General features: G+C 45.8%; 1 protein-coding gene across 1 annotated transcript in view; it reads right to left on the reverse strand.

Moving 5' to 3' along the window:
* The window catches only part of LOC142971622 (titin-like), a 212,089-nt gene that overhangs the window by 154,451 nt on the left and 34,630 nt on the right, over positions 1-23,008 (reverse strand). The window contains exons 37-56 of the mRNA XM_076112200.1: positions 9,805-10,083; positions 8,915-9,478; positions 8,408-8,689; positions 8,032-8,310; positions 7,664-7,945; positions 7,291-7,569; positions 6,755-7,042; positions 6,369-6,647; positions 5,970-6,251; positions 5,360-5,638; positions 4,468-4,746; positions 3,996-4,274; positions 3,605-3,892; positions 3,217-3,495; positions 2,416-2,697; positions 1,784-2,062; positions 1,412-1,690; positions 1,037-1,315; positions 661-948; positions 291-569 (exon numbers count right to left, since the gene is read on the reverse strand). Coding sequence (XP_075968315.1) covers positions 291-569; positions 661-948; positions 1,037-1,315; positions 1,412-1,690; positions 1,784-2,062; positions 2,416-2,697; positions 3,217-3,495; positions 3,605-3,892; positions 3,996-4,274; positions 4,468-4,746; positions 5,360-5,638; positions 5,970-6,251; positions 6,369-6,647; positions 6,755-7,042; positions 7,291-7,569; positions 7,664-7,945; positions 8,032-8,310; positions 8,408-8,689; positions 8,915-9,478; positions 9,805-10,083 — 5,904 coding nt within the window. The remainder of the gene's footprint in view (positions 1-290; positions 570-660; positions 949-1,036; positions 1,316-1,411; positions 1,691-1,783; positions 2,063-2,415; positions 2,698-3,216; positions 3,496-3,604; positions 3,893-3,995; positions 4,275-4,467; positions 4,747-5,359; positions 5,639-5,969; positions 6,252-6,368; positions 6,648-6,754; positions 7,043-7,290; positions 7,570-7,663; positions 7,946-8,031; positions 8,311-8,407; positions 8,690-8,914; positions 9,479-9,804; positions 10,084-23,008) is intronic.

The raw sequence follows: 23,008 nt of genomic DNA on the forward strand, positions 1-23,008 counted from the left end.
CACTTAAACTAGATTGTTACAACAGGCAGGAGGTGAGCAGATGAGCTGACAATGATGGGGTTAGCAGTAGAGACGGGATGGTTGTGGAAAACGCAAGTGCATCACAAAAGACAACAAACACTTCTTGATGGGAAGCTGCAGCAGTGACAAAGCTTATGAATAATATAGAAACAATGAAAGTTCTGCGAAAGCTGTAAAAATGTGACAGAGAATCACTAGTTTTAGCCAGCGATGCAGATGTGAGATAAATGCAGCCACGCAAGAGTTGATTCAAAAGATGCAAGTCCAACCTTTGACTGTCAAGTCTGCACTGCAGCGTATAGAGCCAGCGTCGTTGCTGACTTGGCAAGAGTAAACTCCACTCTGGGTGACGCCCACTGAATAGAGCTCTAAGAAGCACGACAGGCCCTCCAGCCCTGTGAAACAAGTGGGCCCGGTCATGAGCTCTGAGTCGTCCTTGAACCATTTGACCGTGAAAGGAGGCGTTCCCTTAAATGTGCCTTTGAAGCGTACAGTGCCATTTGGTAGAGCCGCCTGGGACTCAGGCAGTGTCACAAAGTGGGGAGGTTCTGAAGAGAACAAGACGGACGGTGTTAAAAGGAGGTACTCACCTTTGATTTAGGATTGCATGATCAATAATGTGGGAGATCAATATCTGACCTTTAACCATGAGGGATGCTTTGCATTCACAACTTCCCGCTGCGTTGGTCAGTTTGCAAGAGTAGGATCCTGCATCAGATCTCTCCAGCTGTTCGATTTCAATGGACACTGAATTGTCCTGCTGAATGAGTTTGTGTTTCACACCACTAGAGATTTTGGTCCCGTCTTTCTGCCATTCCACAGAGATGGGCAGGGAACCAGATATTTTGCAACATATCTGAACAAAGGAGCCCAATATCTCCTGCATGTCTACCAGGGGTTTGATGAAGCTTGGGGCAATTACTTGATCTGTTACCAAAAGAATAACAAGAATGTTATCAGGCTTTATTCAACATGTCGCTATGTACCGCAGGAGTTTTATGTTTTTCACACCAACCTAGTATGATCACATTGACTTTGCAGGTGCAGCTACTGATGTGGTTTGCCACCTCGAAGACATACTCTCCTTCGTCCTCTTTCTGAGCCGACTGAACCTTTAGGCTGCTGATGTTGTTCTCAAAGACCAGCTTGTGCTGTCTGATGGACTGAAGCACCCTGCCATCTTTCATCCATTTTACTTTGAGCTCAGGGGAGCCCGTCACCTTACAGTCCAGACTGACGGGATCTCCCACTGTAACCTTTATCACTTCAGGTTTCTCTGTGATCTGAGGAGGTTCTACAATGCAAGACAAAATCAAACATTGATACGGTTTCTCACAAAGTTAGGACCATGGAAAGCTTTAATACCATGATTAGTTAAGCACAGGTATACCTTGCACCGTCAGGGTGGCAAAGCACTTATCCTGCCCGGCCTCGTTTACCACCTGGCAGGTGTATTTTCCGCTGTGCGTCACCTCGCAGGTGGGAATCCTGAGAGTGGCCACATTGTTCTCAAATGTTCTCTCAATCTTTGGATCCTCCAAAATCCAGTTCTCATCTTTTTGCCATTGTACAGAGAGAGTGGGAGAACCCTCCACAACACACTGAAACTCAGCCATTTTACCTAGAACAGTGGCAGTGTTCTCAATCCTCTTGGTGAATGTTGGTGGTTCTATTAGAGGAAACCAATGAAATATTTAAGTAAAGGGTCAGTTATTACCTCAAAGAATAAAAAATGTGGATTTGAAATTCTGATTAGACTAACCTTTGAGGTTTAGCGTAGTCTTACAAGTACAGCTTCCCACCTCATTAGCAACTGTACACTGGTATTCACCGACATCTGCAGTGTCACACTTGTGCACCTCCAGACCCACAGTGTCGTTCATCTGGGAGAAGCCGTGTTTAGCACTGGGTTTGATCTCCTTTGCATCTTTGTGCCATGTTATCTCAAATGGACCAGTCCCAGCTACCTGACACTCAAAACAGGCACTAAAGCTATTCACAACATCAGCCGGAGCCAGCTCTTTAATAAAGGATGGCGGTTCTGAGATGAGAGAGAACAAACTGTCACCTACCTTTTTCCGTTAATTATTTTTCTAAATATTATATGATCCAAACAGCCTCGATCAGTATTTGATAAAGATTTGGAAGCAAGGTTTCCCAGAGAATTGTTTCTAGCTGGTTTGAGACATATTTTGAACTGTTTAAGGTCCATTAATCTGTTGAGTCGGGTAGTTTATGGACAAAGCCGATTGTCAAAATTCTCAATTTGAAATCTTTTCCTTTTAGGAAACCAAATGTAAAACAGTTCTTTGCAGCAGAATGGCAGATAATCCAGGAGAGGTGGGAAACCACTGTCTCCAATCTTACAGTCTTAAAAGTGCTGACACAACTAACCTTTGACCTTGAGCTCCATGCTGCAGCTCTCGCTGCCGGCCTCATTGCGAGCCTCGCAGTAGTAAAGCCCACTGTCTTTGGTATCGGCACAACAGACTTCCAGCGTGGCCACAGAGTTAACAAAGACCAACTTGTACCGATCGCTGTGGCTGATCTCAGAGCCTTCCCTGAACCAGTAGATGTCTATCTCAGGTGTGCCGGTCAGCTGGCACTCAAACACTTTACTCTGACCGGGACGGACCACGGACACGCGAGCTGGGGTTCGTGTGAACTTAGGGGGCTCTAAGAAAACAAAATAAAATGATCGGTGTAACCATCAGACAGACGGCAAGTAGAAAACCATGATCTCTATAATGTTGACAATGTCTCCATCCAAATGTTGCTCAATTCTTAAGCAAGTCAGTGTGTTTCCATCAGTTGTTTTGTGAATAACCTGAAGAGGCAAAAGAAGATGCCTTTATTACTAGCCATATTCGCTTCCCAAGCTAGTGTGGCATTTATTTACTGATTTATTTGCCTGTTTTGTTGAATTTTAGTCTGAAACGATATCATCAATCAATAAGCCTTCATAGCATCTTCTCTTTGACTGACTCTTCCAGCTCAGAAAAGAACATTTAGGCTTTGAGGTATTCAAGTGATTGTGAGTCTTTGCGTCTATACAGTCACTTCATACAGCAAAAACACTACCAACTTTAAAGTGAAGCGTTAAGTCAAAGGAAAAGGAACGCGTTCTGGATTCAAAATGCCAATAAGAACAGATGGATGGAGACATATTTAGTTTGACATAAAGAATATATTAACCTTTGACAAAGAGCATTGCCTGGCATGAGGTGGAGCCCACATCGTTCTGGATTTCACAGACATAGTCTCCAGAATCAGAGGTTTTAGCAAAGAAGAGCTCCAGAGAGCTCGAGGTGTTGTCTTTGACCACAAAGCAGTCGGCACTGGATAAAATCTCTTTCTTGTTTTTAAACCATTTGGTGGTCAGTGGCGGCGTGCCAGAGACTAGTACGTTCAACTGGACTTTGGAGCCAGGCAAGACATTCATGGAATCAGGCTTTTCAAGAATGCATGGTGGTTCTGGAAGAGAAACAAAAGGAAATAATGCTTCTATAACAAAGATCCCTTAAGATGTGTAGCTAAACTTTGATTAAACACATCCACCTACTGATAAATACCAAAAACAAACCTTTGACAAACACGTTCCCAGAGCACTGGACGGTTCCTGCTTTGTTTTTAGCGATGCAGGTATAGCTGCCGCTGTCTTTACTGTCAAGATTAGAGATTTCCAGGAAAGCAACATTCTCAAAGAAAGTGCATTTGTGTTTCTCATCAGTCTGGATCTCTTTCTCATCTTTGTACCATTGTATGGTTATCGGCAAGGAGCCGGATACCAGACACTCCAGATGAGCAAACGATCCTTTGATACCTTCCGTCTGCTTCAGCTTTCTCGAAAAAGACGGAGGAATTATTTGATCTAACATTGATAGAAGAAAAAAAGAGGTGAGAAGCAACTTTCAAAGTACGACGTATTTAAACAAAACCAATGTTGAGTTATTCGTTACACATTAAGAACTGACCGAGAATGGTGAGTGTGGCCTCACAAGAACTTTGGCCGACATCGTTTGAAATCTCAAAGGTGTAGTCGCCGCTGTCACTTTTCTCAGTTTTAATAACCTTGAGCACGGAGCTGGTGTCTGTGCCATGGACTTTATATCTCTGGCCTGAGGTCAGCTCCTTGCCAGCCTGAAGCCATCTGGCCTTCAGAGGTTTTGTGCCTGAGAACCGGGCCTCCAGCGTGGCCGGATCCCCCTGAGTCACACTGATAGACTTGGCCTCCTCTGTGACCTTAGCTGGCTCTGAGACGTCAAACAACACAGTCAGCAAAGAATCTCTAATCGCAGAACTAAAGTAAACAACAACTAAAGATACGTTTGGTCATTATCAACTCATAAAATTATGTGTGACTTCATGAATTGATAAGGATCTCCTGAACGCACCGACTGGACATAGTTTATTTTCAAGTTGGAGTTCTCGAGTATCTTAACCAACCTTTGACTGTCAACACTGCGGAGCACGTCTGGCTCCCGGCCTGATTCTGCGCCTGGCAGGAGTATTTGCCTCCATGTTTGCTCTGTAAGTTGGTGAAGTGCAGCAGAGCCGTGTTGTTCTCATATGTAATCTGAATGTGTTCGGCCTCTTTGAGCTCGTGGTTGTCTTTGGTCCAGGACACAGTCATGGGCTCTGAGCCCTTCAGAGTGCACTGCAGAGAAACCTCTCTGCCAACCAAGGAGCTGAGGTTCTCCAGCTTTCTCACAAATGATGGTGGTTCTACAAGGAGACATTTTTTAAGAATATTATTGGCTTCTCTGAATATTAGCCTCGCAAAGTCAGACTTCCTGCTGCAAGCTCAGTGTTTCTATGAGATTTGTGGAAACATTCGAGATCAATAGCTTTGATGAGTGTTCAGGTAGTGAACGGCTGCGTCTCCAAACTCCTGATCAAAGAACTCAATATCAACTGATCTTGTTGGACTTTCGGAGAAATCTGCCGACATTTCTGGAGCAGAGGTCGAGCATATTTGTCCAATCAGTAAGGGTACTACTGTCTACCGTAAATATTTATATAACATTAATTGCAAGTCTGTCCATCCCAACCAAAGGAACCTTTGTTGCTCTTTTGAAAGGAGAACCTTTTTTTCTGAAAGATTTGGTCTCGTATCGATAGATGGGGATCCGTGTTGTGATAATTTAAGGGCCTCTAAGACATATTTGTAATTTTCCAGCTATATCAAAAGTGACTTAACTCAAAGTCGCTGTATCTGTGAAGAAATAAAGCGGCATTAAATAAATGCCTACTGAGCGGTTGCCAGGTCAGGATGAAGCTTTGCGAGGCTATCCAAATAAATGGAGCAGATTTAAATGTCGGCAGCATCTAAACCAACCTTTGAGCATTACTTGACAATCACAGGAGGCCGTGCCCACTTCATTCTCAACAGTGCACTGGTACAAGCCCACGTCTCCTGCCTCTACTGCCAGCACCTGCAGGGCTATCAGGTCATCTTTCACCGTGATCCGGTGTCTCTTGTCATTCCTGATCGGCTTTGTGTTCTTATAGAACGACACGGTGAAAGGGGCGGAGCCAGAGACCTGGCCTTCCAGCATCACCTCAGAACCTTTCACCACATCTTTGGGCTCCATGCTACGCACAAACAATGGCGGCTCTGGAAGAGAACAGTGGACGTGTCAGCGCGTTACACTGGACCACACAAGAGTGATCCACTTGAGTTTCACTGTGAAGTTGAAAATGCTTGTCCTGAATGACTTCTTCTAGCTGTAATACCGGTCAAGACTTCCTCAGTGTTTACCCTACAGAGAGGCCACGCTCCACTAGTCTCACCAGTGGTGTTCAATTATGTCTTCATCCACCAGGGGGCGTGACGTCTTGACAGGATAAATGCTGACGATTTGTCATTTGAAACGAAGCAAAAAAATGACTTCAATTTCACAGTAAAAGTCTAAAAATGGGAGTAAGAACGAATCACTGGAACCAACCTTTGACTGTGACTGTGCTGCTGCAGCGGTCACTACCGGCCTCGCCGGACGCCACACAGACATAATCTCCACTATCCTCGACTGCACAGTCGCCTATTTCCAGAGACGCCACTAAGTCAATCGAGGCCATTGTGTATTTAGGACTGGAGCTGATCTCCATCTCGTCCTTGAACCATTTGAAACCGATGACGGGGCTGCCCGTCACTTTGCACTCCAGCTTGGCGGAGTCGCCGCTGGTGACGAGTTTGGTCGCCTCGAGCTTCACCACAAACAAAGGAGGCTCTGAGAGAAGAGGTTAACATTCATTATCAGACAGAAGACATGGTGTTAGTATCAAAAGTTATATTGATGTCAAGATATTTTTTTCATGCAGCCGAACACAACGGTGAAGACGGGCACCTTTCACAAAGAGGACTGCAGTGCAATCCACCTTCCCAGCATCATTGGACACTTGGCATGTGTATTTAGAGGAGTCACTGGGTTTCACAGAGTTAAGCTCCAAAGAGCTCGAAGAGGCGTCTTTCTTTATGAAATATGAGCCTCCAGATATAACCTCTTTTTCCTCTCTGAACCACTTTACAGTTAAAGGAGCTGTTCCAGTGAAGGTTGTTCTGAAGGACACGGTGGTTCCTGGAATAACATCCTGGTTGTCAGGTTTCACTGTGAACACTGGGGGCTCTAGAGGCCATAAACAAAAACAAAGATTGCATTTCATGTTAGCATGAAACTATTGACGGATTGTACACAACAAATCAAGGAACAACACAAAGCTGAGCATTCATAACCTTTGACATAGAGCGTGCCGCTGGTTTCCTTAAAGCCGGCTGAATTGGTGGCTCTGCATCTGTAAACTCCAGAGTCGGCTTTCCCCAGCCGTATAATTCTCAGCGTAGCAGAGCTGTCTTTGAATTCTGGCTGGAATTTGGATCCAGATTTGATTTCCTGGTCATCTTTGAACCAAGCTATGGTCATGGGTTGGGACCCAGACACTTTACAATCCATGGAGACATCATTACCAATGTTACCATCAACTCTTTTCAGGGACTTGGTGAAAGTTGGAGGCATTATTCGATCTGGTTGTTGAAGAAAAAAACATCTCATGCATTAACATGATTTCATCCTGTTTTTAAAGAATCACTCGGCTAAAATCTAAAAGGAAATAACACTCTGTCTCTAACTACAATTAATGTCTATTGCAGACTGTAGAATAATGTTAGTCCCAAAATGTGTGTCAAAGTTTGTTTCCTTGTGGTTATAAACACATGTATGATGAGGAAGTAAGACGTTTTGAGTTACTAAGACTTGTCATAACATAACTAACCTAAGATCGTGACCGAGCATGTGCACTGGTCTTTCCCGACTTTATTCGACACCTCCATCTTGTACTCTGAAGTGTCTCCTCTTTCTGCCGTAAGAATCTTCATGGTGGCAATATTGTCTTTCAGAGTCATCTTATATTTACGGCCACTGATCATCTCTTTGCCGTCTTTAAACCACTTCACTTTGAGGTCTGGGCTTCCAGAGATCGTGCACTCCAACGTGGCAGAATCACCTGCAGTCACACTGATGGACTCTGCAGGTTCTACGATTCTGGCAGGTTCTGAGATAAGACATAGTTAATAAGATATAAGAGATTAGACACAAGAACCTATAGAACTCTACATAGTATCTCTGCATCAAAGACGTCAACTGACCTTGCACGGTCAAGGTAGCTTCGCATTTTTGTTGGCCAGCCTCGTTCTCAGCTTGACATGAATACTTGCCGCCGTGGCTGATGGCCACCGTTGTTATGGACAAGCTAACAACATTGTTCTCAAATGCCATCTTGATGTTTGAATCATCATCTCTCAGTATTTCAGAGTCTTTTGTCCATTTAACAGAGATGGGAGCCGAGCCCTTAACGGTCCCCTGTAGTTTTACTGTGTTTCCCAACACTGCTGTAGCACTCTCAACCCTCTTTAAGAAAGTCGGTGGCTCTACAAGAACAGTTCAAGGGTTAAAAACTGAGTTTGAAGAATGAGATTAAACCTCGGTGAATACCATTGATTAAACTCAGGTTTACCTTTAAGTTTAGCTTGGGCCTTAGTGATGACTTTGCCCACATCATTGGATACGACACACTGATAATCTCCAACATCGGCACTATCAAAGGTCTGGATCTCCAGCCTCGACAAGGTATCTTGAAGAATTATTTTATACTTCTGATCACTGGAGATGGCTTTCTTATTTTTCAACCAGCTGATTTCAAAAGGAGCTGTTCCCATGATCTCACACTCCAGCTGAGTAGCTGCTCCCTTCACCGCCTCTACAGTCTGCAGCTCTTTTCTAATGGATGGTGGCTCTGGGTGTCAGAAGGGTAAGTAAAGTGTAGGCAGTTAACACCAAATGTTTTCTAAAATTCATAAGTTAGTGTCAAGTAAATGCAAGATTTGACAAACCTTTAACAGCTATAAGAGTGTTGCAGCTCTCGCTGCCGGCATTGTTTGACACCTCACAGGTGTAACTCCCACTGTCTGTGACCAACAGGTTCATTATCTCCAAAGAGGCAACTCCACTCTTGAAAGAGATTTTATATTTTTCTCCATCACCAAGCTCTCTGTCATTCCAGAACCAGTGGATGTGAAGTTCGGGCGATCCTTTAATGGTGCACTGTATGCGTGCAGCTATGCCTTGTTTCCAGGTAATCTTAGGTTCCAGTTTCCTAACAAAGGCAGGGGGCTCTGAAAGGAGTGTTTGATTTAAGATCATTGTCAAAAGAGACACATGACAAAAACTAAAAACACATGACAAAAAGTAAAAACCAAAACAGAAAAATGCAAAAAGGAAAGACAACACGACAGCGGTGCATATTGTTAGGGTCAGCTTGCAGTTGGCTGACAACAGCAATAATCCATTTGCTAATTTTTTCATCAAAGCTAACGGAAAGATCTTCTCTAGGATCTTACCTTGAACAGTTACCACAGCCTCACAGGATGAGCTCCCGGCCTCATTCGTGGCCGTGCACACATATTTCCCAGAGTCCTTCAGTTTGGACTTGGGAATGTCAACAACAGCGACCTTGTCCTCCAAGGACAGTTTACACTCCATGCTCTGGTGGACTTTTTTGCCATCCCTGGTCCAGGTGACGGTCACACCAGTGTCCTCGTCCACCTGGCACTCCAGCCTCAGCGGGTCATTGACAGCAGCTGACGCTGGCTCAACGGTCTTAACAAAGCTGGGCTTCTTGATAACCTTGAGCTCTGTGGTAAAAGTAGCAGTGCCAACACTGTTGGAGGCCTTGCACAGGTACGCTCCCTGGTCAGTCAGCTCAAGACTTCTAATGAGAAGGGAATACTTGTTCTTTTCACATTTCATGACATAGTTCCCTTCGGAGGAGATGGCTATGTTGTCCTTGTGCCAGACAACTTCCATGGGGGAGGATCCAGTGAGTGAGCACTGGAGCACAGCTTGTTTGCCCACGTATAAAGTCATTGGGTCAGGTTTTGATACAAATACCGGCGGGTACATTTCTATGGAAAGTAGGTAAAATATACAAATAAGTTGAACACATTTTTTAAAAAGTGGAAAAATTACACCAACATCAAAAATAATCTCAGCAACCTCAACTTGGTGACCAACGTAGGTCAAAACATGAGAAAATGTGATCCTCAACATCTTTAAAATCTTGCCAAACGTGACACAAGATCCAAGTCATGTACAAATCATCACTTCCGCATTGCACCATAATGACTCAGGGAAAAACACATTGCAAATATATAATTCTCTCTCTCTCAAACAGACACATTGGTAAAGCAATACTTTAAAAATAATAAAAAAGGGTCCCACTGGGTCTTACCGGTGACGATTAGCATGGCGCTGCAGCTGTCAGTGCCGTGTTGGTTTGAAGCCTTGCAGGTGTATTCGTTGCTGTCGGCTTTGATTGGGTTTAGGAGCTCCAAGGAGGAACTGGTGTGGCGGCTGAGGATCCTGAACTTCTCGCTCTGCTTGATTTCAATGGCAGACTTGTACCATTTGAAGGTCACACTCAAGGCGTCTTCGATTTCACAATCGAACTTGGCCTGGCTGCCGATGTTTATCTCCAGAGGCATGATTTTCTGCCTAAAGACTGGCGGTGCTGAGGCACACACGGAGAAAAAGGTAAACGTTACTCATAGGATCTATGAAGCTCAGTTTAAAGAAAAACAACTGACAGGTCAGGAACAGGAATGGTGGAATGTACAACAATGGTGGACACAGGAGTGACTGTGGAGGAGAAAATCTACAAGAACATTAGCCCCATGGTTTCACAAAAGGCTGGTATGATTGTATGTGATTCTCATGGGGCTAGGGTTCAGGCTACAAGGTGGAGAAACAAAGTTTGTGAAAGATGAAGCATTCTTAGGTTGAAGTCCTGGAAGCATGCAGAAAGAGATGTGTGAAGGAAATGGACCTAAAGGAATGTGACAGACCATGAGTTTAAAACAAAGGAACCTGTTGACACCAACATGCCAAAGGGACCATGAAGAAAAAGAAAAACATGAAAGTTACCTGAAGACCAGGATCATGACAACCATTATAGCAAGAAGCTCATTGACTACAGAGCCTTTCGATAAACCTGCATGGCTGTGACGGTTCTGGTCTTTAGGCGATATTTAACCACACGATGATGTGGAACGAACAAGACATAGTGAGTTAGTACCAGTGCCCTGCTGAGGGGGTTCATGCTATGAAATGAATATAGAGACCAGAATGAAATAAGTCTTGAATGGAACTGATTCATGGGAATGATTAGTCGTTCTCAGAGAAAGTGGATGAATGAATGACACATTAAGTTTTACTGTTATCAAACCTCTTGAGACCACAGTGAGTCTTGAAGACGTTGAAGTCCTGCCGGCCTCATTCTCAGCCTCACAAACATATTCTCCTTGATGCCTCTCCTTGACAACTTTGTTGATAACCAATGTGTATGTGTCGTGATCTTTGGAACACTTGAACTCTTTGCCAGAGTTCACCAATTGCCCATTGAAAAACCAGTTTACCTTTGTGACGTACTTAATGGTGGTGCTAAAAGTTATCTTACTATCTTCGTCGACGGATAAATCTTCGAGGGAGGTGACTATTACAGGGTGTTCTCTCTCTTCTGCCCAGGATACAGTGATCTCCTCTTTAAAGATCTCCTCCCTGTGCTCCTTCTGGATGCTCACATCCACCACCTGTTCGGTGGGAACGGTGGTGGGAGGCAGGGTTGTGGTAACAACAGCTGCTCCTACATCTTTCTCTGTGCTTTTCACCGTCACTGACCTCACTTCCTGCCTCGACACCTGCACCGACTGCTCAAAAGACACGTGAGACTCTGTGGAGACTTTGAACTGAGATGAGATGGACTGTTCCATCATTGCTGCCTTGGATTCCTGCACCACAACCTGTTGCTCAGCGGCAGCACATTCGACTGCCATTTTGGACTCTGTCTTGAGTGCGGCCTGAGATTTAACAGCAGTGAAGTCCAACGCACTCTCTGCCACGCTCACAGTCTCTACCGTGGATGACAGCATTTGCTTAGAGCGGGCCGAGGTGACCTGCGCCCTTTGAGGTTTGTCTAGCTGCATAGTGCCCGGCTGGTCTGAGGTAAGAACGTGGGCTTCCTGGTAAACTATGGAGTGGAAAGCTGCCTGGAGTTCAGTCCTGAGGTCAGCTGTCTGAGGGTATTCACCCTCAAAAGCCAGGGTGATCTCCATGGGGGCACCTGTTGTTGTGATCAGGTATGTAAACATGGCCCACTTGGGCTCTCGCTGAACCTTGACTTCCTGTACCTCTACAGCCTGTAACCTTCCCACCACGTCAGCCAGTAACACCGGCTGGTCGCTGGCCGTAGCGGACTGAAGAGCGTCTCTGAGCTGACGCCGAATATTTAGACTGAAAGGTTTAGGGATCTGAATCACAAATGTCATCTCTTTGGGAAGAGCGGTGCTGTCTTTCGATTCCGATGCCATAAAGGACAGTTTCGGCTGTGTGGTGACGATGACTTCAGTGGACTCAGACTTGGTGATCTCTTGAGAGAGCTCACCGGTCAGCACTCGCTTCTCGTCCATCACTATAGACTGCCTGACTGACTGTCCCTCCTGGATCTGAACGGCAAAGTCCTGTTCTGCTGCCTCTAGAAGGACACTACTCTCAGTGGAGATCTCCTTCTCCTCAATCTGGATCGGCTCTGTGGGAAGTTTTGGCTCTACCGCCATCTGGCAGGTGAATTTATCCACGGCGGTGAGACTCTCAGTGTGGCCCTCCTCTAAGGCCTGACTGTCGGCCACACTGGGGACATGCATCTCGTTCAAGCGATCCTCCTTCTGCACCAAAGCCCGCTGCTGCTTGACGTCGGAAGTAACTGGCGTCTCTTTCGGCAGCTGCATGGGCTGGAAGGAGAGCTGGAGGATGTTCTGAGGCCTGGGTTCAGTCCGAAGCTGAGACTGAAAGCCCGTCACCGACAGATCCAGCTCTGTGTGATAATCTGCCGTGAGCTCCCTTCTCTCCTCCGAGGTGGCTGCGTGCCTCCTCGTCTTTTCTTGTTTCTGCGCCGCCACCTGCTGTTCGGGCTTCTCAATTGTGAGGATACCCTCTTTGGGTAGCGCCTCCACAGATTGGGATGACGGGAGATGCAGCGAAGCAGGAGCCTCTTTCTGGGGCTGGATCGTCGTGGTGCTAGCCTTGGCCTCAAACTCTGATGTGTCCTCATAAACTACTGTCCTCTGCTCATCTTGGGTAACGGTGTGCAGCAGAGTGGGACTCTTTCTAGCTCCTGCCTGCTCTGGTGCGGGTTTCTCACAGGTGAAGCTCTTCTCAGATGGAAGGAGGTCCTGGTCTGTGATAACCTGTAGGTGCAACAACTGCTCTCCTTCTACCTGTGACTGAATGGACATGGCACTGGCCAGACCTGGCAGCTGCTGAGTGGGCTCAGCCTGCAGCATTTGCTTCTCTTCAGCAGTTAGCGCTACCTTCATCACTCTATCCTTACAGAGATGGGCTGTCTCCTCAGTGGGCCTCGCCATGGAGAACTTAGTCTCCTTGGAAAGAGTCTGTTTAGACTCGCTGACTGAGGCCAAGACAGGTCGGTGCTGTTCTTTCCCTACAGAGGACTTCACAGCAGAGTCTGCTGTTGCTAGTTCAGTTGTGTGGCCCTCTGCAAGCACCCGTTTCTCTGCAGACTGGGCTGAGTATAAAATCTTAACACCTTCTTTAACCTTATAACCCTTCTCCTCCTGTGTTTTGGGGATATCCTGAGACTCCTCTTTTAGGATGGGCAGTTGTGACTCAACTTGATGCCCACTGACTAGATGTTTAGGTTCTGAAGTGGGCCTGATGGTAGCAGACTTCCTGTCGGCCAGAGACTCTGTGCTAACAGTAGAAAGTGGGGTGAGCTCCTCAGCAACAGCTGACATCACCACTGACCTCTTTTCTCGAGCTGCCTGGAGCTCAATGACCTCGGGGCTTACAATGCGATCACAGTGCTGCTCTGTGAGGTCCTGGCTCTCTTCAACTGATGACGTAAACGCCGTCATGTGGAGCTGTTTCACGGGAACGGTCGAGACCTGAGGCGGGCGGGTGGGAACCACAGACACCCTCTCCTCCATCTCGTGAGACTGAAGCATTGCTGCCTGGTGGGTCAGCTGCTCGCAATGAATAGTGGCAGCAGAGATTTCTAGCTCGCCGAGGGAGCCCACTTGCTCACTGGGAATTATCTGCCGGTCTTCAGTGCCGATGGTGTAAACCATCTGATCTGACCTGGCTCTGTCCTGGCCCGGGAGGCTGACCTGGTACAAGCGAGACTCTGTCGCTTGTTCCGTCATTGAAACCTTGTAGCTTTTCTTCTGAAACGTCGTCAGCTGCTCCTGTTTGTGAGAAACAGAGACGGACTCTCTGAACACAACAAGCTCGGCGCTACAAGACGCCTCCCCAAACTGGTTGGAGGCCTTACATGTATACAGACCACTGTCCTTCTGTTTGACACTCTTGATACTGATAACGCCAGATCCATCTGGGTTGGCTATAACGCTGCAGTTTCTACTGGGCTGGATCTGAAAAGCCCCCTTGAACCACTTCACACCAGGGATCGGATCACCACTGGCTTTGTAATTAAAAGAAACCTCCCGTCCTTCTGAGCACCTCACAGGTTGGATCTGAATTGTGAAAGTAGGAGGTTGACCCGTGACCGTGAACATCTTCTCTACCCATTTCTCTGACTGGCTAACATCAGACTTTTTCACCTCGAGGTATGTGGTGCACGTTGTCTGACCGAATCTGTTGGTGGCAGTGCAAGAGTACTCGCCCTCAAACTCAGATGTGACCTTTGTGATTACTAGCGTGTACTCCTCCTTCTCTTCTATCAGCTTGTAAATGGAGGAGGTCCTAATGACCTTCCCGTCGTGAGACCATTGAACAGTCGGCTTTGGAAGGCCGGACACTTTGACGGTGAACCGGGCCGTTTCTCCAGTGGTCACGGCTGCTGGGGCGAGCTGGCTGAGGAAAACTGGCTTTTCTTTTTTCTTCTCTAAAGAGGAAGAGTAACGTTTCGACTCTGGCTTGAGTTCAAGTGTTTTTGTTTTCTGTGGTAACTGGACACCAGTGTAGTAGGTTTCCTCTTGTTCTTCCACAGTGGTGACGGTGGTGCTACAACGTTCTGTCAGGAAATATTGAGCAAGACTGATAACAATATCCACAACACAAAAGCTGTAATATTAACATTGAATTGACAACAGGAATAAACAAAGAGGAAGAAGTGAGGGCTGTCTTTGACCACAGAAGTTCTTAGTCCACTAATAGTTGTAGGATTTTCTCCAATTAATCGATAAAATGGCACAATTTAAACAAAAAACAATCTTTCAGTTTACAAAGACCCCAATTATCTATTAGTTGACTAAGTGATGAAGAGACGACAGCCCTTCCACATATATAGTAAAACTAAAAAGAGATTAGATGCTTTATTAACATAAACATGTTATAAAAATAAAAGTTTTCCCCCAAACGGATAGATGATTCATTGACCTAAAACGTTTATTTTCTGGTAATATATCACAATTTAATTTAACTGTTTTCCTTAATTACCAATCAATTGTAATTAATTTTATAACAAATGTTTGATAATTAGCATAATTACCAAAAACTTGATTTTATTTTTTGCAAAAAAAAAGAAGGAAAACAATATCTGTTGATGTATTAATACTGGTATCAAAACATCAACAATAATACTAAGTCGTACACAACATGAGTTTTTGACACCTGCATTTTGTCCGTAAATAAGACGATTGTCAAACGGACCACGTAAATACCGGGCGATCGTGTTCACCCATTTAAATTGTTAAAAAAAAAAAACTTAGACTTCGCCTTTAAATCATTCATATTTTTATTATATAAACTCTGAGACAAACCAACATGACGTCTGTACAAATAAACCATGAACTTCTATCTCAATGCTCAATCTACTACTCATACACTCCTAAAATTACACATATTTACATCAAAGTTTCACAGTATTATCCATTTTAAAAATTTTTACTACTCTATTATAAAATACTTGCTTTATGAAAATCCTAAAAATGTCATTCACACAACTCAAAGAAATCAGAAAAAAATACTGCAACAAACTTCCCACAAATCACACAAGCAACAATAAACTGAGCCATTTAAGTGGGAATTATGAAGATATAATCTTGATCGTTTTCAGATTGACTTTTGATACGATGACTTCAAATTAATTTTATATTTAATAATTACTGCTATTGTATCTATTTCTTATTATTCAAACACGGCAGTGACGTATTAAAAACCACACTTTTTGCGTTTTTTGCGCAAAACTAAGGTGACATTGATAATAATAATTTGTTTCCTTCTGCAGTTCTGATTTATTGAAAATATTCCCGGCCCTGATAATTATAGGTGGTTTCTAAAGTTTATATTTATTTCCTATATGGATTATTTTAAAATAATTTACCTCTTCATTTTGACTTTGTAGTTTCTACAAACTCCTGTTGTCACTAATTTAACAAAAATAAATACCTAAAATGTCAATATGTATTTCTGTAAAGGTTTTCTTGTATAAGAGATTGTTGTTTCACACTTATGTCTAACATTCCTAGTTGTTGTTGTTAACTTTTGTAGTGCAAACTGATGTGAACAGCACAACGTTAGAAACAGACCAGTGAAGACCAGCACAGACATTACCTCATAATGTCATAAATACAATTTCAAAGTTAAAGCAGCTCACATTTAAAGTGTAACCAGATAACAAAAGCAAACATAAACCCAGATTTTTCTACCAAAAATGAAAATAAAACTGTATAAAGACAAACAATTATTCACCGTTTTTCCCACATGACTACGTTCTGGTTGCACAAAGAGACATTTAAACTTTTCGACTGTGTTAGACAAGTCTTGGCTTTGCTCTTAGACAAATACCTGCAATCTACATGCAATTTGTAAACCGTGTTAAGCAAGCAATTAAAAAATAACTTTTTTAGAGGGCTTATAGATGTGAAAATATTTAGTTTTATTAAAGCTGTTGCTTCACTCATTATCTGTTTACCAGTAGATCAGCTTGTAAAGTTTTATTGGTCAGTCTTTTTTTATTTCTACAACCTTAAAGTAGTGAAGAATTAGCAACATACAACAAAAGAAGAGTAAAGGTATCTTTGTGCAACCGGACCCTTCAACCTCTAAAACACCTTCAGCAGCGCAGCAGTTTCAATGCAACCGGCTATGTTTTGGATGATGCACCTGTACTCACCAGCATCACTCTGGGTCACGTTAGTAATGAGCAGATTGAAATGGCCTGCGGTTTTCTCCTGGATTATACACCTGCTGTCAGTGACGCGGTCTCCGTCTTTGAACCACTCGGCGGTGGGGTTTGGCTTACCGCTAACTAGACACTGGAGGATAACCGGCGTCCCTACGGCCGCGGTAACGTTAGCCAACGGGATGACGCATTTAGGGGATGTCTCAGTCACCTGGAACTGGAAGCTACACATATCAGAGGACTTCCCTTTGAATTCTATTTTGTCATCTTTTGCAGGTTCGGCAAATACATCGAAGTTGACGCTAACATATTTCTCTCCCTGTTCGCTCATTTCGTTGTCGGTCTTGGCCACCAGCCTGACCGCCCGCTGTGACTCATCCGCCTCTTGCTCAAACTCAAACTCAAGCTCAATTTCTGACACCTGTTCGCTGTCGAACGACGTGTTTCCGACCACCAGGTCGAACTTCTGTGGCTGGACTTTGGCGCTTCCTAAGGACACGGCGGTCAACTCCCTGCCTCTGGTCTTCCCTGAGAAAGCTTTGGCGTTTACCACCACCAGAGAGGCCCGACACAGGGTTTCCCCAACAACATTGATAGCCCTGCAGGTGTACACTCCGCTATCCTGTGTGGTGACTTTAAAGATCTTCAGGAAGTGGTTGTCTCCATCAGATGAGTGCAAGTATTTTTTGTTATTGTGGGGAATTTTTTTGTCGCCTTTGAACCAGGACACGATGGGAGAAGGAATTCCCATCAGTGAGCACTCAAACATGACCATGGTACCTTCGGGGGTTTCCATGTCACAGATGGGATTGATGAACCTCGGAGGCATCTCCGTGACCTCGAAAGCTATTTTCAAATCATCATGCTCCTGGGTGACAAAGTCCACGGCACCCTCCTCATAAATACTCGGCAACACATCCAAAGATATGATCATGCTCTTGTTGTCGGCGGTGTACTCAGGGATGGTGATGATCTTAACCTGTCTCTCAAATTCCTTCACCTCGTTTTCATCCAATTCTACTTCAAGCAGAATCTCCTGAGGAGAAGGAGAACGAGAAGAGTCGTCTTCCTCCACGTCAAACTCCATCACATGCTGATGGGTGACCGCAGGTGGAGCAGGCATGAACCTCACTTCCTGCGACACAACCACTACTAAAGCAACACTTCTGGCTTCCCCGACGTAGTTCACAGCCTCACAGATATATTCTCCCTGGTCGGCCTTTCTGACGTTGTTAATCGTTAGCGAGATGCTATCGCCGTCTCTCTCCATTTTAAGTCTGTCGTCTGCCACCAGTTGCATTTTGTTGCAGAACCACTTCACTTCGGGGGAAGGTAGACCGAACACTTCAGCGTAAAACGTGAGCGAGTCATTCTCAAACACTCTTTTCTTAATGAGCGGTTTGAGGAAGGCAGGAGGGATTCCCTGCACTTTTTCCTGAAGGGTTGCCAGGCCCAAAGACCCTATTCCCTTGGTGAGGTATGGATTGTCGTCCATGTTTATTACGGGAGGCGTTGTTTCAATGCCCTCATCACCAGGTGATGTCAGGAACTGAACAGGAGAGAAGAACCTCTCGCTGGAGTCACCTGTCGAGGGTCGCTTGTGTTCTACAGGGGAGAAGGGATAATCTTGAGGGGTCATGAACCCACCGGCGGTATCGGAACTTGCAGTATGGAAGGACATGTGGGACTTTGGAGTATGGAAGGACTGTGCAATTGGCTGCGAGACCTCGGTGGACGAGCCCGGGGTGTAGAACCTCTCGGCTGCCTCGGTTAGTTCTTCGCTCACAGTGCTGCCGATCTCTATGGACATCTCAGACTCAGGGGACAGTGGTCTTCCCCAGTCTGTTGGAGGGTTGTAAAAGTCATACACAGCACCAAAAGTGACCTCCTCTTCCTCCATGGAGCCAACTGCTGCTGCTGCTCCTCCAGCTTCAGCTGCTGAGGCCTCATCCAAACTGCCTTTTTTCTGTAAAGATGCGACCGGGCTTTGAGGTCCCTCAGCAGCAGCATCCTCAGGAACAGCAAGTGCTTTAAATCTGCTGTCTACTTCCGGTTTAGGATTTGACTTCACATGGACATCAATCATTTCATCTTCACCCTTGATTTCGGAATGTGGCTCAACTACATCAGCAGCCATGTCCTCAGCTACCTCTCTCACGTCGGCCTGGGACTCCGGCATACTAAGAAAGACACCACTGTCCATAGAGGGCTCTGGGATTGAAATCAGCTCCTCCCCTGCAAGGACCGTACTGACAACGTCAGCTTCTCTATGAACAGAGGAAGACCCTCGGGTTGCACTTTGTCTCTCAGGTTTGAGAGGCGCAGAAATAGTTTTTGGCTTAACAGCTTCTTTGACTGGTGCTGAAGTTGTAACGGAGTGTTTTACTGCAGGATTTTTTTCAGACTGGAAAGGAATGAAGCTGCTAGTTCTGTCAAATGTATGCACAGTGTCCTCCCTCAACATCTCCACTTCAGAGACCTCCATTTGTTGAACTATAGCAGGTTTCTGTGCTTTAGGCCTGACTAGGTGTGGAGACTCCTGCACTTCCTCCACAAACTGTTTAATAACTCCATGGCTTTCTGCTAAAACTGCTTCCTCATCAACATCACCAGATATCACAGAGATCTTGCGGTCTCCCTCCTGAGAGGAGGTGGTCTGGGAGGTCGTGGCAGAGACAGGTTTCGGTGCTACAGGAGTCTGGGGGGAAACAGATTTTTCTGAAGCAGGAATAGTTTGAGTGAAATCTGGTTCAGCTCTACAAGGAACAGCTTTGGGAGAACCTGGATTTGCTGTCCTAACTGTAACAAGTCTATCACCACATTCTGCATGGACGGTGTGAGGTTCAAGTACTCGTTCCTGCTGGTCAAGGGAGATGGCCACCGCGGGTATAAACTCCTCCGGGAAAAGAGTTTCCTTTCTCTGCTCCTCTGGAGAAGGGGAAGTCAGCGATGCAACTGGTGAGTCCGATTCAAAAGCTTGTTTAATCTGAGAGACTTTTATCACAGCGGCAGGAGCCGGCAGACCACAGCCCGATACAGTCGGCGGCTCTCTCGAGATACAAGGTCTGGCTTTTGGGGCTTTGGCCGCCTCGGATAGAGCTTGTGAACTCAGAGGGTTATCTTTTGACTGAATGATACCATCTTCAGTGTGAGTGATGGCAGCTTTGTGGAATACAGCAGGTTTCATAACATCCTCAGTTAAGCCAACGGGATACCTCATCACTCTCCCAGACGGAGTAAAACCACCACTCTCTGAGAATTGCACAGGCTCTGCACCTTTAAATGACACATCAGATATGCTTGCAACCTCTCCCATTTTATTTCTAGCAACGCATTTGAACACTCCGGCATCAGCGTATGTAAAACTGCTGATATACAGCCTGTGCACTTTATCATCTACCTCAACTCTGTGTTTTCTGGCCGCGATTTCGAGGCAAACGTCATCACAATACCACGTGACCTTTGGGGCAGGTACACCTGTGATGACACACTCTAACACAGCAGTGTTGCCCTCAGAACAGGAGGTATTCTCTAATTCACTGACCACGTGAGGAGCTTCGCCAGCCACATCAAAGGAGAAAGTAAATTTGTGTTTGACAGTCTGAGAGGCTCCATCGTCGCTTGGCACATCTGAGGGTTTCTCCGTGAAAACCAGAGGTTGGTCCTCACTGATTTCCTCTCTCATCTCAGGGAGAGGAGTGGCAGCGGTGATTCTGATTTCTACAGGTGAGGAGCTAAAGGATTCATCTGAGCAGCGGTGTCTGTGGATGACCGCCTGAGGTACCTGTAGTGTTGCCTTTGCTGAATCCATGTAGGTCTTAAGTTCAGCTTCAACCATGCTCTCCTGGTTTTCCTCACACTTCTCTTGCTCTGCTCTAACTACGACCTTTTGTGTGGAGCCTGAAGCTCTCGACACCTTTTTGTCAGAGATTTCAAGAGTGCCGCTGCAGATGGATTTGCCATGTTTGTTGGTTATGACACAGTCGTATGTCCCCTCGTGGTCTGTTGTTGGATAGAAGACAGTGAGCTTTGATATGTTGGTTTTGCTCACGGTATCATAGTCGGGGTTGTGAGCTAATGGGTGGCCATCTTTGAGCCAGGTGACTGTGGGCAGAGGGTCACCGTGGAATTGACAGGTAAACTCTGACATCTCACCGATTTTTACTTTGAGCAAAGATATTTCTTTCACAAATACTGGACGGGAGCCTCCAGTATCGCCTTCTTTCATCCACTTTGACTCTTGACTTTGGTGAACTCCCTCTTTCAAATCTGACTCCTCACGGACTCTCCTCTCCTCCTTCTTTATAGCTCCGAGTTCAAGGCTTTCTGCACTCATTTCACCACCCCGTTTGGACCTTAATGAATCTCCACTTCTTTCCTCTCTCCTTACACCTCCAACATCCTTCTGTTGTCTGCATTCGCTGCTCTCGCTGGTAGTTTCCATCTCCTCTTTCCTCTCTCTCCTCTCTCTCCCCTCTCTGAGCTCTGAATGGAAGCGTTGGCTGCTGGATTTATCTACAGTCATTGTGAATTCCTCCCTGGTTTGCCTCCTCTCTGCCTCTCCTCCCAGATCCTCCTGTGGACTACGACTCCTGACTGAAGATAACTCTCTGGAGGACTTATGAGGGCTCTCATCCCAGGATGAGGCAAGTCCATATCCCTCAACAGGAACACTAGTATGTTGGGTTGGAGAGTATCCCTGAATTTGCGAAGCTTCAGGACCCAATCTGTCTTTTGCAGAAATAGATTTGAAATCGTACGGACTTTCAGTGGGCACACCGACACATTGTGGTAAACCAGCATATGTAGGAGAAGACCCACGAGGAGGAGATGGCTCGTAGCCAGTGGCATGTTGAAGAGGTAAAGGTTGCTTTGTTTGCAGGGCTCCACCAGAAATTACACCACGGCGGGGTTCACTGTCAGGAACATGGGACTCAAAGAGCAACCCGGTGACAGGCTGCTTGCATTGATTGTCCAAAGCCCACTCGGACTCCAGTTCAGCTACTTCCTCTTGTTCGACCACATCTTGTTGCCATTTCAGAATGCGCTGAGCCAGCGCTTCCTCCTCGCTTACAAAGTACTCACTGTCCCTCTGCAGCCTCGTCTCCCGGCCCTCTGTCAGCTGATCAGCCTCATTATTGCGCTGCTGATCTTGGAAACCTGCAGGAACCGGCTCGCTTAAAAGGAACTTCTCTTTGGCCGTTTTTCCCGTGAAGCTCTTCTTGCTGCGGACCACTTCAGGATGTGGATTTGATTCTAAAGCAGACGAATCTGCGACATTTGTTCCAGCCTCAGTGGTCCTCTCTGCCCGTATGTTTGAGTAACCCTCCACCCAGTCGGACTCTGGCTCCACAGCTTGCTCTTGTTCCAACAGAACATTCTCTTGCCATTTCATTATCCGCTGAGTCAAGGCCTCCTCTTCACTGACAAACTTCTCACTTTCATTCTTCAGCTCTGAGATATTCTCTCTCGACAGCTGGAGCTCACGCTCTTCTCTTGTCTTCTCAAACAACATCTTCTCCGCTCTGGCTTTTATTCGAGGCGATGACTCAGCTTCCACTTCTGCTGCTCTGGATTTTAGTCGAGATGTTGGTGCCTGCTTGTCTGTTTCCAATTCTACTCCTGGTCTGGCTTTCATTCTGGCCTTGGGCACAGGGGCAGTGATTTCGTCCTGTTCTACTCTATCTTTGACTTTGTGTGACTTTGCCGTTGATGTGGTACCGTGGTCTACAGTTGCTCTTTTCTCCACCACCTCCTGTTGGCTGTAAATGTGCCCCTCAGGCTCCATGTACTGAGTGTCTGCCGGCCTGGGAAGATCAGTTTCAGGGTGGGGTACCTCCTCTTCTGACATTCGCATACCGTGCTGCCATTTCCTGATCCGCAGAGTAAGGAGTTTCTCCTCACACTGCATCCGCTCAGCGTCCAGGCTCTTCTCATACTGAGCCCTCAAGGACTCCCCTGCACCCTCCTCTTCATGTGGATCAGCTGGTTCTGGTGTTAGAGCTTCACTCAGGAACCTCTCTTTGTTAGATTTGACTTGCCTCGGCCTGGGGGACTCTTTTAGTCTTTCCTCAACCCTGGCCTCTATGGTTCTAAGAGACAACTCCGCTTCCACTTTTGCTGCTCTCGCTTTTACTCTGGGGGATTTTTGTGCCGGCATGAGTGCTGCTTCACCCTTTATTTCTCCTGATCTGGCTTCCATCGTGGCTGACTTTGTAAGCAAGGAGGCAGAAACTTCCACTTCTTCTCCTCTATCTTTTACTTTAGGTGATTCTGG

The sequence above is a fragment of the Anarhichas minor genome, unplaced genomic scaffold (genome assembly GCF_050575085.1).
Source record: "Anarhichas minor isolate MPS153535 unplaced genomic scaffold, ASM5057508v1 ptg000048l, whole genome shotgun sequence".
Taxonomy (NCBI): domain Eukaryota; kingdom Metazoa; phylum Chordata; class Actinopteri; order Perciformes; family Anarhichadidae; genus Anarhichas; species Anarhichas minor.